This window comes from Agelaius tricolor, unplaced genomic scaffold, assembly GCF_023055355.1.
Source record: "Agelaius tricolor isolate 1412-34295 unplaced genomic scaffold, bAgeTri1.0.p SCAF_6, whole genome shotgun sequence".
NCBI lineage: Eukaryota > Metazoa > Chordata > Aves > Passeriformes > Icteridae > Agelaius > Agelaius tricolor.
Window position 1 is genome coordinate 21594754 of NW_027269266.1, and position 16910 is coordinate 21611663.

General features: G+C 38.9%; 1 protein-coding gene across 2 annotated transcripts in view; it reads left to right on the forward strand.

Annotated features, from left to right (window-relative positions):
• Positions 1-858: 858 nt before the first annotated feature.
• Positions 859-16910, forward strand: part of VPS50 (VPS50 subunit of EARP/GARPII complex) — an 80610-nt gene continuing 64558 nt past the window's right edge. For both annotated transcript variants that reach the window (XM_071429006.1, XM_071429007.1), the window contains exons 1-5: positions 859-1014; positions 3321-3389; positions 11159-11281; positions 11879-11950; positions 16467-16520. In XM_071429006.1, the coding sequence (XP_071285107.1) occupies positions 982-1014; positions 3321-3389; positions 11159-11281; positions 11879-11950; positions 16467-16520 (351 nt within the window). In that variant the 5' untranslated portion in view covers positions 859-981. The remainder of the gene's footprint in view (positions 1015-3320; positions 3390-11158; positions 11282-11878; positions 11951-16466; positions 16521-16910) is intronic.

Genomic DNA, 16910 nt, shown 5'->3' on the forward strand with positions numbered 1-16910 from the left:
AGACAATACAAATCAAACCTCCCTGCTTTTGAATAGAAGCAACTAAATTAAAGCAACACTATTTGCAGCACCAACAATCCGCAAATTTTAGTCATTTTTGTTAATGAGAAGTAACTTTGTTATATGCTAAACTTGTTAGAAGTTTTCCATGAAACAATTACACGATATTCCCAATGGTAGCCAGAAGTAATGAGCTCCTGCCAAAGGAAGCAGGGAGGGACCATGGCTCCCGACCCTCCCTTTGTCAGTGTGTGGTTTCAAAGGCACCTGCTCGTACCTGCCCTACCCTGCAACAACCCAGCAGCAGCTGGGACGCAGGGTAACAGCAGGATCAGGAAACACACGGAGCTGACCTACGTGCCCTGGAGAAGGAAAAAACTCCTTTTCCTACAGGCACAAGCATGCCACAGCCGATGTGCAGGTGGCCTCACCCTCTGATGCTGCCTCCACTTAAGCAAAGACTGTAGGATGAATTCTTTCTTTTCTTGAGCTGATACAAATTAGATTTAAAAAGCTACCTGGTGGGTTTTGGTGTGTGTGCTTTTTTTAAGTTGCTATCAATACAACTAAATAAGAGTGACACAAGCCTCTTTTACCGACGCAAAACTACATCCATCACCCGTGAACAGGCCAGACGCGCTCTGTGCATAATGCCCGAAAGAACCCGAGACAATCACAACCAGGAATTTCTCCTCGTCTACATGTACGGTCTAGCTTGTCTCCGTACACAGAACTCCGTTTTATCTCCTGAGCTAAGCACGTCGAAATGTACACACCCGAGCCCCAATACTCAAACACCGCAGCTCCAGAGCCCGCCCTGCCGCCCGCGCTGCCGGGACTTGTAGTCGTGCCGGCCGCTCGGGAACTACCGCTCCCAGGGAGCCGCGGGCGGGCGCGGTCAGGTGGCGCCCAACATGGCTGCGCCGTGCCCCGGCGCCTTGCGCGGCCGCTGAGCGGAGTCGGGGCGGCGGCGGGGCCATCATGCAGAAGATCAAGTCGCTGATGACCCGCCAGGTGAGCGGCTCTTCTCGGGGGCGGCCGGGTACCGCTGCGACCGTCCCGGCTTCTCCTCGGGGCCGCCGTGCCCGGACACTCCGGAGAGCCCCTGGTGCGCGGGCATCGCCCTCTGTCCTGCCGGGGAGGGCTCGGGGCGTGCGGGCTCCTGCTGCACACGCATCCGCCTTGTTTCTCTCCTCCGAGAAATGGAAGCGTGCGCAGGTGCCAACGCGTAGCTCTTGTCACAACAGAGAAATCGTTGTTGAAGATGACAGGGCGGGCCCGTGTCAGTTTGCTTTTTTGACATATAATTCTGAGCGCTGGGCTGTGGTTCTGTAACATGGCTTTGTCTGGCAGCAAATGCTTTTGGTCCAAAGGGAGGCGAGGCTGAGAAGGTGCCAGGGACAGATTTGGGTGGGCACATAGTGAGTGTGTCCCAGAGCCCTCGGTGTGTGTCTGTCACCTCCCTGCTGTCTGCTTCTTGTACTGGTTGTCTTCAGGATTATGTAGATCTAAGCCTACTTTTGGACTAATATTTCTAAGATTGAGAGTCCTTTTAAGGAAGTGCATCAGTAGAACATTCCAGTTATTCACATATATAAGATATCCCTGAAAAGAAGCCTCTTTATTTGTGTCTAATTAGAGAACTTAAAAAAAATCACTTGTGTCGCCCACATCAGGTATTCTAGATAGTTATAGAAAATCATGAGAAAGTCAGAAGCTTTTTTCCCCTAGAACTATGCCCTCAGAGTTGTGATCCTTATGCAAGAGGCAGGGCTTAAAAATGAGCACTTGTGTGAAAGTGGAATTGCCAGAATAATGTTCTGTTCTGCTTCAGTAGAGGATTACATGATTCCTTTTCAGCTTGACTGGGAGGAGTGCTGGGAAGCCTGCCCAGTGTGGAGATGATGTTTTCTGCAAATGATAACAACTTAGGCAATTTTCAGTCATTTGAAAAGATTAGGTTCCATTTACCATTTGATAAGTGAAATATTTGATTTCTTCTGGAGGTAAGTCACTAGAACTGCATATTTTTGAGAGGACTTGGGGAAGATTTTGTGTGAAGTATGAGAAACTGCAGCAGTTGCTTTGCTTGTTTCTTACTTTGAATTTCTGATGCATAGAGGTGAGTCATCTTTGATGGTGGCAACTGCAGAGGGAGGATGTTTTGAAGTGATGTGTGACAAAATCTGAGAATCAAGACCAAAATGGAGAGGTTCTGCATCTTGGGAGGATGAAACAGTTGTAAAATGTAGTAGTTAGCACTGAAATTATGTACAATGCTTTGTCAGTTTCAAAGAATAAATACAAACTTTCTCACCATAAACTGATATAGTAGGTCCTTTTAGAAATATAGGTACCCAGGACCAGAAAGGGGCTTGGAAAAAATACTGTTAACATTGATCACAAGAGAAGGAAGAAAGTCTGCCTGAAACTTTTGACTCACAGGAACACACTGAAGTCTCAAGGGAAGCTGGAGTCAGAACCATATCTGAAAATTGGATGTGTAGATTCATTTCTGCCTGGAGCTGGCAGAAGATATACTAAGCAGCCTGTTCTGTGGTATTGCTGCTTGAAATGGTGAGATGCTGTTTCAGGTTGTCAGAAGTGGGTGCCCCATCCCTGGAAGTGTTCAAGGCCAGGTTGGATGGGGCCCTGAGCAACCTGATATAGTGGAAGGTGTCCCTTGGAACTACATGATCTTTAGTTTCCTTCTAGCCCAAACCTTTCTATGAAAATTGTAAATATGTTTGATATTCAACAAACATACATGCTATTTATTTGGCTATACGTGTTTTAAGAAGTAATAATTATATAAAGCAGCTAGTGTGGATTATGCAACCTTTTCAGTTCAGTTACACATAGGGAAAGCCAGTCCTAGTAGTGGAATATGGTAAGTAGAAAAATATGCCATCAAGCAGAAATAATCTTGCAATAGAGTAGCTGGCATCTAACTTGAATTCAGTTATTTGATTCCATCAAATCATAAAGTTAGTGGTACAAAGTATGCTATGGTTTTTGGACACATGCTCATTCTAAAATTTAAGATACCATCTGGACATTAACAGGAGGATGTGAGTTTGATAAAGAAAATGTGAACTGTACTGAAAAGGTACATATTGCTGGAAATGCTTAGATGTTTGTGGAACATAATTTATATACTGATGGTCATGCTGAAATGTTGCTAGAATGAGGTCTTAGCCTTCCAGCTACATGTCAGAGTATTTATTAAGAGACCTGTAGATACCTATTCAACATCAGGTAAGACTTGATTGCAAGATTCGTAAAGGAATCAAACTGAACTGATTATTATTCTTTTAAAGGGTCTAAGAAGTCCTCAGGAGAGTGTTAATGACCTCAGTCCTATTGAAAACTTACGGATTCCTACAAAGGTATGATACAACATCCCTCCCCTCCCACTCTATTTTAGTTTTTCATTTTATAGTTAAATGACACTTAGTTGTGTCTTCTTTTTATCCTTAATACCAGGTTTACTGTTGTTATTTTTTCAGTTTTATTTCTTGCTGAAAGTCTTTTAGAGTGTTTTAATGAACGAAAGAGCTGTGAGACAACTCCAAATGAAATTGCATGAAAATTTTTTCTTGAAACTTTTCAGTTGTCTCTGGCTGCTGATCTTAATATTATTTAGGTTTCTTGCTGGAGTGAATTAAAAAAAAAAGAAGAAAAAAGAAAAATGGCTTTTTGAGTTTTACTTTGGAAAGTAGATGCTTTATAATAGCAGTAGCTTTTGGTATTTTTTTAGGTCTCACTGTTTAAATGAAGCCACCTCACTGTCATCTCTCAAGTCATGCTAAGTGATCTGTGTGTGAGAGTACAATTGTCACAATAATTGGCTGTTCCTTATTCCCTGTTGATCTGAGGGGAGCATTCACAAGACTTCTGTGGTTGTTGTCTATTATTTTCTATTAATTTGGTCTTTGCCTTTAACCAATAAGATACTTAAATTACTGACTTGAATTTAGATGACCTCTTTTACAATAGTTAAAAAGTCAAACCGAAAGACCCCTTGTGTTTCTCTAAGTACTCTGTAATATGCTGCCTGTGCTGAGGCAGATCAGAAAATTAGCATTGCTGTATATTTCAAAAATCAGGTAAGAGTCTCTGAATTGGTACATTATGCTTTGTGAAACAGTGTCCAATATATTGATATCAAAGAGCAAAAGTATTCAGTTGCAGCAATGTTGAAAAACCTGTCACATCTCCATCGCTTAAATTGCACAATTGCAGATTCCTGCCACTCCCTGAGCAGCCAGTTTTTTGCCAAGTTGGCTCTCCAGGTAAAAGCAGATGTAGGGTATCTTGGCTGGATTTCCATTCTGTAATGGTTTGATGTTATATGTCTGATAAGTCTACACTGTGTAGCAATAACTGGTTTTATTTAACTCTTGAATCATTAAAATCTCAAGCTGTTTGGATGACAGAATGGTTATGATGCTGCACTTTCATCATCACACTTCCACATTCAAATTGGTTTCTCCAGACTGATTCAGGGCAGATGTTACTGAAAACTTCAAAAGCTATACAGAATGAAAGACTGTAGGGTCAGCATTAATTAGGGCCAGTATGAATTACTGGTAAAAGGACAAGCCATTGGTTAGACAACCCTAGGTACAAACCCATGTTTTTTGAGATGAGGAACTATCACACTAGTTTGGAGGTCAAATGGGAAATAGGGAGGACAGGAAAAAGAATCTGCTGACATTTCATCTCCTGAGAGCAAAACCAGCAAAATTCTTTTGGGTCTTGATATCTGAAAGTTGTTGATTTGCTGACTGTAGCCAGCATGATGAAGTGATGACTGTACTCAATTTTTTATTTTCAGGCAATGAAATTGTTAGGCATTTGGACATTTTAGTGAGTACCTGAGTGTATTCACTCACTTTCCCTGGTACTCCAATAAGTTCTGCAATTATTTTGAAAAAGTTCAATTTCTTATCATATGAAGGCAAATCACCAGCAAACTTGCTTAACTTGTTTATACAGACTCATGCAGCCAACTCACTCACACAGGGAAGTATCTCAGTAGGAAGTAAGTGTATAATAGTTTTAGTTTCATAAAGTCTCATAAAGTAGAGAAGCCAAATCTGAACTGCAAGGCTGGGTATATGACAAGTTGCCCAGAGAAGTTGTGGATGCCCCATCCCTGGCAGTGTTCAAGGCCAGCTTGGATGGAGCTCTGAGCAACCTGGTCTAGTGAAAGGTGTCCATGACAGGAGAGCTGGAACTAGATAATCTTCAAGATCCCTTCTATCATTCTCTGATGATTCTTTGATGATTCTATGATATCTAGAAGAGAAAGTTGTTTGTAGAAGGACATAACATCTATTTTGACTGAAATACATTACTTCATTGGCATATCTTGATTACCCAGGGAAACTAATTCTTTTTGAACCGTTCTGTTATTGTTGTTTCCCAAGCTGATAACAGTTTTGTTAGCAGATTCTGTCACAAAAGCTTGAGGTAGATATTTTGCATGCTTGAATTCAAGTGTGTTGGATTAATGGTGAATTGACTTTGAATTAGGTCATGTTTATTTTGATGATAATCAGCTCATATGCAATATACAAATATTATTTAACTTTGTAGCTTATCATGGTAAATAACACTGAGACTATTTAAAAAATGTTTTTCCTATAGATAAAGGAATGTGGGTTTCTATTTCCCAAGCAGTAGCTGAGTGCTTTTCAGGAGTGCATTAAGTAGTAGTGTGGCTAACGTGTACTATGGATAGAACATATCCAATTTTGTTGTTCTCTCCATTAAGAGAGTTGTTTTCAAAGTATAATGTTTGTTTTGGTAGAATGCGAACTTTTTAGTAGGTACTCTCTACACACTTTGAACAAGGGAAGATCAAAAGGAGGTTCTGAGCATTTTCTGTGAAAGATAGGGAATACCACAAACTTCTCTGTGGTACTGCCTTCCCTAGCTGGGGAAAGGGGAGGGAGGGGAGGGAGTGAAAGCAAAGTAAGTTTATTGTTATAGTTATACATTGTATTTTATGATATTATAGACATTAATTGTTATATAAAACATATAGAGAAATATTAGATTGTTATATATATATATAGTTATATATCTATATATATATATTGAATATATATAAATATATATTATAAGAATATAAACAATATAATAATATATAACATATTATATAATATATTATATAAAATAATATAAGAATATAATAATAATAAAAAAATATATATTATAATATAATATATATACATTAGATTAGATTCTAGATAAAGGTTCTTCACCCAAGGGTGGTTGAACACTGGAACGCTCTCCAGAGAAGTGGTCACAGCACCAAGCCTGACAGAGTTCAAGAAGCATTTGGACAATGCCCTCAGGCACATGGTGTGACTTTTGGGGATGGTCCTGTGCATGGCCAGGAGCTGGACTTGATGATCCTTGTGGGTCCCTTCAAACTCAGTGGATTCTGTGATTCTGTGATTCTAAGACAGATATAATCTCTAAATATATCTTTGTATATAGATAGAATTCAAAGATTGTGTTTGCATGTGTGTATACAGATACATATATATAGAAGCTTTAATACTTTTATTTCACAGTGGTGCAGTGTTGCAGCACAGCTGCTGATTGAATCTGTTGAGCACAGCCCTAATCCCAGTATTTAGGATTGGATTTTAGCACAGGTGTTATCCATGTTCAGAATGGAGGGATTGGCATCAAATTGGCAGCAAATTCATTGGTGTGTTTTTGGTTCATGACAGAAAGGGAGGCTGTGTCCAAATCAGTATAGTGCAGACTTGGCCCCTGGTAACCTCCAGATAAAAGTGCATAGGCTGTTGCTGAACTTCAGCTTTTAACTAGATTGGAAACGGTTTAGAATTTTTTTTCTCTGAGTAGTATTAGTTAACTTTTTACAATGTCTTCACTTCCCAGTCTTTTAGGTGATAATGACTGGAGTGCAGAAAGTTTTTGCTTCTACTCCTTACAAGTAATGCTTCATTCAACAGGGCAATATTGGTTTTGCTGCTACAGGCAACACAGCATACAAGGAGAGTGTGATGCACTGGGAAATGGCTGGGTAGACATCTAAAACTTGCTGAACTGCATTTCAGATGAGTCTGTAATGAGATGACTCTTGTCAAATGCATTTCAAGGAATTGCCACAGGCTTCTAGACTGTAAACTCCTATTTCCATAGCACAGGAACACAAAATGATGTGAGAAGTGTGTGGATGTAAGCACTGTGTTTTATTTAGCAATGGCTTCTTTGAGCACGCAAAGCTGTCAGACTTCTTTTTCCTTCTTTCTTTTCTTCCCAGCTGCTGTCTTTCACTGATCTATTTAGGTGACATAATGAGAGAGGCCTGCTGCTGAAGGTTGCACTAGTGGTAACCTGACAGGATAAATTGTTTTTCTATGAAAGTATGATCCCAAAGTACTGGGGGAAAAAAGATGCAGTTGGCACTACAAGTGACACGAGTTTTAGGTAGGAGGTGAGGCCTCTTGCTGAATAAAACTTTGGAAAAATGAGTAGCCTGTGAAACAGTGTCTTACCAGGCTGTGTTGGCCCATTATTGATTGAAGAGTTCCTCCTGCTGAATGCATGTGTTAACCTGGACAGGTGGATTGAAGTGCATATTGTGATGTCCACCTTGCCAATATGCTGCTCTTCCTGACCTCCTGTGTATCTAATTAATTCTGTTTAGCCATGGCAGAGTTCTCTGCAAGGTTATTATCATGAGATTGCTGCTGTCACAATTTTTGACAGGCTTTTCTGTTCAGAATAGCACTCGGAATTGCTGAATTAACATAAAATGTAAGATGTTAAATGGGTTTAATGCTGACTTTTTTTCTTTTTAAGGAAGATACTTACATGGCAATAGCTAGACAAGTTTTGGGGTGGAAAAATACCTTGAGGGATTTAATAGAGCTTCTCTCTTTTCTTCTACAAAGTGTGTGAATACCAAGTCCACAGAACTAAACTGGCCCTTTGCCAAGACCCCTGAAACTATGGGCTTATTTCTACATAGTAAAATTGTTTTTGTGTATCTGATTGAAAGGATGAGGAAACTAGAATATCAGCAAATAAACTGTAGCTAGGGATAGTTACCTCCTTTAGTGGTGAATGAATAAATTTGCCTTCACTATGTTGGTTATTTCAAACTACTGGAGCATGATGTGCTGAAAGCTGCAGGTTATCATGGTAGAAAGTCTGGTGTCAGATAATGTAATTTATGGAGGAGCTAAAGTTTATCCTGGAAAGTTATAACTAGAATGCTTTTCTAGAAAAAAATGAACAAGGTAAAGAAAAACCTTGTCATTTAATAAATATTTTCCTGAGTAGTGTTTTGGCAAGAAACACTCAGATGAGTGATCTTTCTGAGACAGAATAAAATGGTTTCTTAGCAATTTTCCTAGGCACTCCAACATCAAATCCAGAATATGTGTCCATAATGGCTTTCTTAATGCATTTTTAGCAAATGTAAATCACCACTGACCTATGGTATTGAGATATTTTTTCACCAACATGACAAGCTATTAGTAGTCCAATATTTCAAATGATCCTAAGCATTTCTTCTTTGGTCAGTTTTTAATCTTTTTTTTCTTTTAGGAAACAGTCACACAGGAACTTGTAGGCAAATACTGGGTGATAAATTCAGTTATTCAATTTGCAGTGGTTCAGAGTGTGAAAAACGCCAATCAGTTGTTTTTAAAATTGATTTAAAAGTTTAATAGTAATAAAATGGTTATAAAAATAGTAATACAATTAGAGTGATAATAATTTGGACAATTCGAATTAGGACAATATGAGACAATAGAAACAAAGAGTTACCGACGTCCGGGTAGCACAAGCCTGAAAAAGGACACCTGTTAAAGGATGAACCCTTAAAACCAATAGCCTGGTATTCATACATCTCATACATGATGCATAAATTCCATTCAAATAAAGGATTTGGTCTGGTCATAGTCAGCTTCTTCCTCCTAATCCTAAGGTGCCTTCGATCCTTAGCTAGGCAGAAAGAAGTCAGTTTCTTCTGATAAGAGAACAATAAATTCCTTTTCTCTGAAAGATTTAGGTGTCCTGTGGCTGCTATCTGGTGAGAGTGCCTCATTCCTGTCTTTAAAAAGTATCCCACTTACATAGTTCCTATTTTAACTACAAAAGTTACCTTTTAACTACAAGACTGCATTTATCATATTATTAAAATGTTAATACAGCACTACTAATCAATACAACAAAATACATAGAGTGAATATCTGTGTAGAGCCATTATAATATGCACTTTTCACAAGTGGACCCCGTTGCCTGTCTTGGATAATTTTTAATTTTAGTTTCATATAACTAAAACTCAATGTACTGTAAGATGTGAAACTGATTTACAGTTACAGGTGTACATTATAGAGCTACCATTACAGCTATATAACGATAAAACAGTATTACTTCCTTGTTTCTCTCGGTGTGTCGGTGCAGTCCATGTCCTTTCCCTGGCCTGGCGGGGGTTGCTGCGTGCACCTGCGCTGGTGGCAGTGACTGCATCAGGAGTTTCAGGGGGCGATCGGAGGCGCCTGGGCGGAGAAGGTGACTGCTGGAGAGCTTTTCTCCGGTTCCCCGCTGCCTCCGCGATGTTTTTTCTCCCGCTCCCCGCTGCCCCATCACGGCTCGGAGCTTTCCGGCTGCGGCCTGGCCCGCGGCCCAGCGGGGGCGCCCGAGCCCCGCCGGCGGCCGCGCCTGGGCCCTCTCTCGGCCTGCCGTGAGGCCGCTCGGGGAGGACGCGAGATACGCTTGGAACCCGTCTTTCTCTGTATCGGAGTCGTTGCCTTTTATTTCCCCACCGCCCCACCTTTTCCCTCTTTCCCCTTCCTCTTTCCCCTTCTTTCCCCTTCTTTCCCTTCCTTTTTTTTTTCCATGTGAGAAGTATTCCAGAGGAGCAGTGGTTCCTCTGATGCTCTTCCAAACCGGCCACTTGTGAGCCCTTTGCTGCCTCTTAGTGCATAGAGAAGCAGTGCCTTGCTGTGTGCTGTAAGGGTCACTTTGCTTCGGGACGTCTGCACATTGACCTTATCTCAGCTGGCGTGCAAAATAAGCAAATGAGTGGCTGTTCAGTCATTAATCTAAAATTGGATACCACACTGGTGAAATAAACCTTTGAGCTCTTTGTGATGAAAATACCAGCACCTTGCCTCACTGGAACAACTCAGCATTGCTGGGAGGCTCAGGGTCATTATGGGACTCTTCAGTCTGTTGCATTGCTTCACCAGAGTTTAATTTCATTATCAAGCAATTTGATCCATTTTATCTTTACTTTTTATGAAAGAATATTCTAGCACTTCTCCCTTTTGAGTCTCTGATAAAGGATTTTTCATTCTTTTTGTGTGAACGACATCCAGGAGAGGGCCAGCGTTAGTTGCAATGTCCAGTGCAGCAGAGGAAGAGGAGGGTCAGGCTGAGTCCTTGGTTTGCTTCAGCCACTGGAAGCATCTGGGTTGTTGGGGAGGCCTTCCAGAGGAGATTGTGACAGCAAGGAGGGGGATGCTTATCTCTGGAATATTAGCTTTCAGAAGGCTGACAGCACATCTCTGCTTAGACCTCTGTGCTAAAATCTGAGACCTGTTAATCTTGTGCAAAGAAGGCAGATCTGTTCTGGTTTTCTCTGTAGAAATCAAGTGTTTAATGGCATATCTTTTATTTCAGTGAATGTGTGGGCTGAACTGAAAAGTTATGCATTTGTAATGACACTGTCTACGTGTCATTTACAAAGACGGTTCATCTGTTTTAAAAAATTCAGGTTTTAGTTGTTTTGGGTTTGTGCAATTTTTTTTTCTCCTTCTGGAGAAATAGTTTGCCAGTTGATTTTTACTTTATTATGAGAATTTCTAAAGGTGAGGAGGAAAAAACTGGACTCAACATGCAGTTGGTGCCATAAATTAATGAAGAAGTGTTTAAGTGGCTGCAATGTTGAAGTCTACACTGTTTTTTTGAGAAGTTTTAAATGTCTTGCTCTCCCTAATGGGAAATACAAGCCACAGTGTACTGTACTTTCTGTATTTTGCTATTGCTTCTTGTGTTAATGTTGAAAGTTGCTCTTGGAAGATGTTAGTTTTGTTAAAAGGTCGTTCTTCCTAGGATGTGTTATTACATGATGGAAATTCTGTTTTGTTTCGTGCAGGAGGAGCTCAGAGAACTACATGAAGAACCACCTGATCCTCAGGCACAACAGGAAATAATTAACAGCATTGAAGAAGTTTATTTTTCCAATGACTCCTTTGATATTGTGAAGTATGAGTTAGAGGTAAGCTGTCATCTTGAAAGAAAAAATAGTAACATAACAAAAAATGAAGACCAAAAGTATGCTTGTTTCAATGAGCTTTTTTTTGTTTCTTAGATCTTGTATGAATACAACACTGAACACCCCTAAGTTATCTTGCAGTTGTGTGCAGCTTCTAGCATAGAGTATTGGTGCATATATATAGTATATAGTCTCTTAATGTAGTAGAATATGCTTACAGGCATTTTGTAATTTAAACTGAAGTGAAAAAGTCAAGATAGTTGAGGAAACAAATCTGTTCTATATTTTGTGTATTTTTTTTAGCGAACTGAGAGAGACATTTTCTGTGATTGGGTGGTTGGGTGTATACATATATGATGTAAAATGAAGTAACTTTGAGGTAATTATAATAATACATGAGGGAATTATGATCCTATGTTATATATTTTAACACTAATTGATTTCAGTATCTATCATTTGAAAAAATGGATTAATTCTGCACTAATTGATTACAGAAGCCAAAAGAATGTTTCTTTACTTAAACTGATTGCCTAGCTAATGCTGTGTGTAAGTTAACAACCTTTAATTTCTTACTGATTTTAATTTATTGTTTAAATGCAGAGGCTTCCTCCAGTACTTAGTCTTCAAGAACTGGAAGAGTACAGAGACAAACTAAAACAACAGCAAGCTGCTGTAAGTAAAGTTTTTTCCTCTCTACCCTTACACAATTTGTTGTCTTTTCTATAAGTTTAGCAAGAAGTGTAACTGAAAAAAATTTGATTTCTTAACACATTCAATTCTAAGTATTTTTTTTAGCATCATGTTGTGTGCCTTTATAGTGGAAAATCATCACTAAATCATACAATCATATGAAATCATGAAAGTAAATCTTAGTGTTAAGTATTGTAACAAAGAGCAAATGTGCTATTTCTTTAGAAACTTGACTTTTTGAATGTTTATCTTGTAATGTTCAACACAGTGCTGAATAGTGGAGTAGTACCTCTTAGTGGGATTTCTGGCAATGTAAGACTTAAAATGTTTTAAAAACTCTCTCCTTGAAGATGCTATTTTGTCTTACTTTTCATTTGCCAATATATTAATTCTTCACAAGGGTATTTAGTGAACACTGATACAGAGTTATTATGTAATAAACCAAATGAAATTTAATGAGTAGTAAGTATGAGGTATGAGGCAAAATTGGAGTTGCAGCTTGTTACGTTGCTTGTAAGGCACCTTGAAAGGTGCTTGTTATGTTGCAGACTTTAAAATTTTCTATTAATCCATTAATTGTTGTTCCATTACTCTTTTGAGGTGCATAACATGGTAGAGGAAACAAATCTATTTAATGTGGCATTTGGAGAATATCTGCAAGTAAAACAGAAGTAGTAATCCTAATTCATGTGTTCAAATAAATGAAATGTATAGGAGAATCTTTCTTTGTTAACAATACATAAGCCTTCAGCAAAGGCAGAAGCCTTAAGCTGCTTTGCCCATAATATACCTATGAAGTTTTGTGAAAGATTACTGAGAAGCTGAGGAAATGAATATTCCATATTTCTTACCAAGATTTATAAGGAAAGAAGTTGGAAGTGAGTGAGAGGTAGTAATTTTTTTGGTGTGTTTGTTTGTGTGGTGGTGGTGGTTTTTTTTAATTTTAAGAGGACATCTGATGGTGACCTTGTTTTGCAAGGAAGTGCTCTCAAGACTGAGACAACTTCAGTGAGATATGCTGCATAATCCTGATATGTGTTATCAATGTCTTGGCCATTTCTTGCCTGCAGGATGGGAACTGGCTGCAGCTGAGTAGTTTCAGGGCATGGCTGCTGCTAAAACATTTGAACAGGAAAGTGCATACAGCTAATGAATAATAGGGGAGAGAACTGAGCACAAGGCTTCCAGTAAATATGGCCAGATGTGGCTTTTAGAATATAAACAGGTAAAAAATCTCAAAGCCAAAACCTTTGACAAGGAACATGTGCCCAGTTCTTCCCTCACCAACTTCCCCCAGTCAGGATTGGTCCTTGCTCGTTTCTTTCTTAATTTCATCAAAATGTTTTTCTGGTATAGGAAGGAATTTCCTCCTTAAGCATGTGCCAAAGTGCTAAAATGTCTTATATATTGTGTTTCATGTCCTTATGTCATATTTTCTGGTAGAGTGTGAGAGACTGTTACATGTTTGCTTCTTGTGTCTCAGTTGTTATCCATTTATCTTGTGATAGGTCATTTAGACCTACCTGCCTTAAAGGACGTTAGTTTCTTTCATGGAAGACAAAACTGTAGAATGTTGTATGTTGTTAGTTCAGTCCTAAAAATATTTTAATGGTGAATAGATTATTAGATAGATGATTCTAGAAGCCTGTTGACATATTACACAATGGCACTGCTTTTGCAAAAAACTAAATACTGCCTTTTTCACTTCAATGTCTGTACCTAGAGCTGGCAGAGAAATTTACAATAATAGTTTGGAGATAATACCAAATTCTGAATTTCTCTAATGCAAAGCACTTATATGAGTGTGAATTACAGGTACTAGAGCTCTGATCTTCACTGACTTACTGCTTTTGCACAGCTGATCTTGGTCATTCTGTTGTTTTTAGGGTCACTGTAGACTTCTGTAGTTTTCTCAATAGTTTTCCATTCCACTGGAAGGATCCCAACTTGCTCAAACATTTTTTAATGTGTGTATCATAATAACTTTAATTTGTAATTGTCTTGTTACAATTTGAATTAGAAGAGCTTTTTAGTTGTATGTCTGCTAGACTTCATTTTCATTAGTAGTCTAATATCCTTAGCTATGTTGTTTTTTCCTCAGGAGATGAAATATTTTTTACTGATGTGATTAAGAAAGAGAAAATTGTTTGTCCCTTCAGGAAACATTGTTGGCAGGCTTTGATGACCATGGTCACATTCAGTGCTAGCAGCTGCAGTTCAGGATTCCAAGGCTTAGCACAGCACAATTGTATGGAAGCTGCCAAAAAGGGTGTGACAGTTTGGAAATAAATGAAGTAACTGGGGATAGTATTGCTGATCTGAAAAAGTATTTGAGAGCTTGGAACCTCAGAAAGAAAATTAGTACCACTAGGTACTGGGAAAGAAAAGAAAGTGCCTGTGCCTTTGAGAATATGTTTGTCAATGTTGAGCTCATTATTAGTGAAGGGTAACTGAGGACTTGCAAAACAAAAAGTGTAAAAACTGAAAAGAAATATACCTTTTATTCATGTGTACTGCTTGAACATTGCTTAACAGTACTAGAGCATTGAATAACTAGCAGGTATATCCATGTTCTAAAGTTTTTTACAGGTACATGACTAGTATGAAGAATATGTTGAAAAAAGAAGGTGAAAATTTCACAGTGCATAGACTGTGGAGTGAACAAAATTTCTTAAGAGCCCCAGGGTGTCATGTACGCTTGTGTAGCATTCAGCTTGACATTATCCTATCCTGACCCCACCTCACTCTGGGCTGGTTCTTCTGCTGTCTTGCAGAGGAAAGAGTTATTAGTTATGGAACAACTAAAAGGTTAAGTACAACTGAACAGTTTTAAAATTGCTCTGTGGTTCTGGCCTGTTTTTGATATGGAAGGAGGAAAGCATAGCTGGGTATATGCCCCTTGTCCATTGCCCCCTGATGACATTGGAATACTTCAAAGACCATTTATGTGCAAGTGCTCTTCCAGAGGATGGGAATTGAGCTGATGGAGCCAATATAAGATTGCTACAGGAATGCTGATTGAAGAGCTCAAATCTGTGCTATGTTTAGGCAAACATTGCAGTCAAGCAGTCAGGTTTACAAAAATCTTTATTTCTCTTTGCCAGTAGTGCATTGTGTGCTGACTGTCATCGCCAGCTTTATTTTATTCCATTTCTGGGAGGATTATTCCCCCAAAAGAATATAGAGCAATACCAATAATTTCTTTGTCATGTTTGAAACCATTTCTTAAATATTTTTAGTCCCTGATGAAAAACAAAACTAAATACACTATTCTCAAGCTGGCATTTATAAGACTGTCACTGTTGGATTTCTTTTTAAGCTTCTATGTTTGTGGACAAGAGATTGATTAAGGTAGCAATGCCCAGTTTTTAAATTCAATACAGACAGCAGCTTTCAGGAGCATTTTATTTAGAATTATACTCAGACCAGTGGAGAAAATTTTAAAAGATACATATTCTGTGTTGTAAAGAAAGGGTATAATATATAGAGGATGCATATTCATTTTGATATAGTTTTGCTTTAATGCAGTATCAGTCTCAAAGGTAGGTGTCCTTATGTTAAACATGTTGTAGTTTAACTCTAGATGGCAATGAAGTACCACACAGCCTCTCACTCACTTCTTCAGGGGGGAGAATGGGAGGAGTAAAAGTAAAAAAGCTCAGGGGTTGAGATAAAAGTAGATAATGCAGAAGAAATAGCTAAAAAATAGGTAAAACAAAAGCAAGTGAAGCAAAACAGGGAATTAATTCACTGCTTTTCATGGGCAGGCAGCTGTTCAGCCTTCTCCAGGAGAGGAGGGCTCTATCATGTGTGGCATTTATTTGTGAAGACAAATGCCATCACTCTGAGCATCCTTCCTTTCCTTCTTTTCCCCAAAGTGTATATGCTGATCATGACACTGTACATTTAGGATATCCCATGGTTCAGTTGGGGTCAGCTGCCTCAGCTTTGTCTCCTCTCAAAGGTTTGTGCACCCCCAGCCCACTTGCTGGTGAGGTGGTTCGAGGAGTAGAAAAAGCCTTGATTCTCTACAGGCACTGCTCGACTGAAACACCTCTGTGTTACCAAAACTGGTTTCAGCCCAAGTACTTTGAAGAAAATTGAATACCCCAGCCCCAGCCAACACACTATGCTATATCATTGACTTAAATTTGTACTCTAGCAATAGCATGAGCAAAATGTAAATACTTGCAGTTCCCCAAATTATTTCTATTTGCTTTTCTGGCACGTTGCTTAACAAGGAGAGAGTTAAGTGAGTAGTCTAAAAACGCCCACTAATTGCTAGATGGACTTGTGCATGTTTCTCTTATCTTGGTTCTAAGGAAAGCTGATCGTAATTTTAGCAATTTTTTTATATGTTGTTGTGGAATATTTATTAATAAATTTGAAAAATGCAGAACTTAATGGTAGATAATCATAAGCTTGTAGAATTTTAGTACGGGCATGGCCTACTTAATTGAGATTGCTATGTATCACATGGAGTGTTATTCTTTTTAAGGTATCTAAGAAAGTTGCAGATTTAATCCTTGAAAAACAGCCTGCATATGTTGAGGTAAGACAACTAACAGTTTTCAAGAACAAACTGCTCAATTTTGTGCTGCTATAATGCTGCAGTTGTGTCATTACAGTGATTTGTAGTAGGGGTGCTGGTGCCTGGTTGGTAACCAGCTATTTTTGTATGCTAAAGCTCTGTCTCTATAGTGAAAGCCAACGGTGTATTGACTTGAAAGTCCTTAAGATGATAAAGGTTTTGTAATATGGTCATTTTACAAGGCCTTGTGAAGAATTCAGGAATTCACAGGCTTGGCTAATACCTGCAATGAACTTGGAGCAGGAGCTGCTTTATTGCCTTTGTTTAGTAGTGTTGTCACATCTTATTCCATAAGAGAAAGCAGTAGTGATCTTTCCTAAGATCACCTAACTGCCACTAATGTCAGACAGT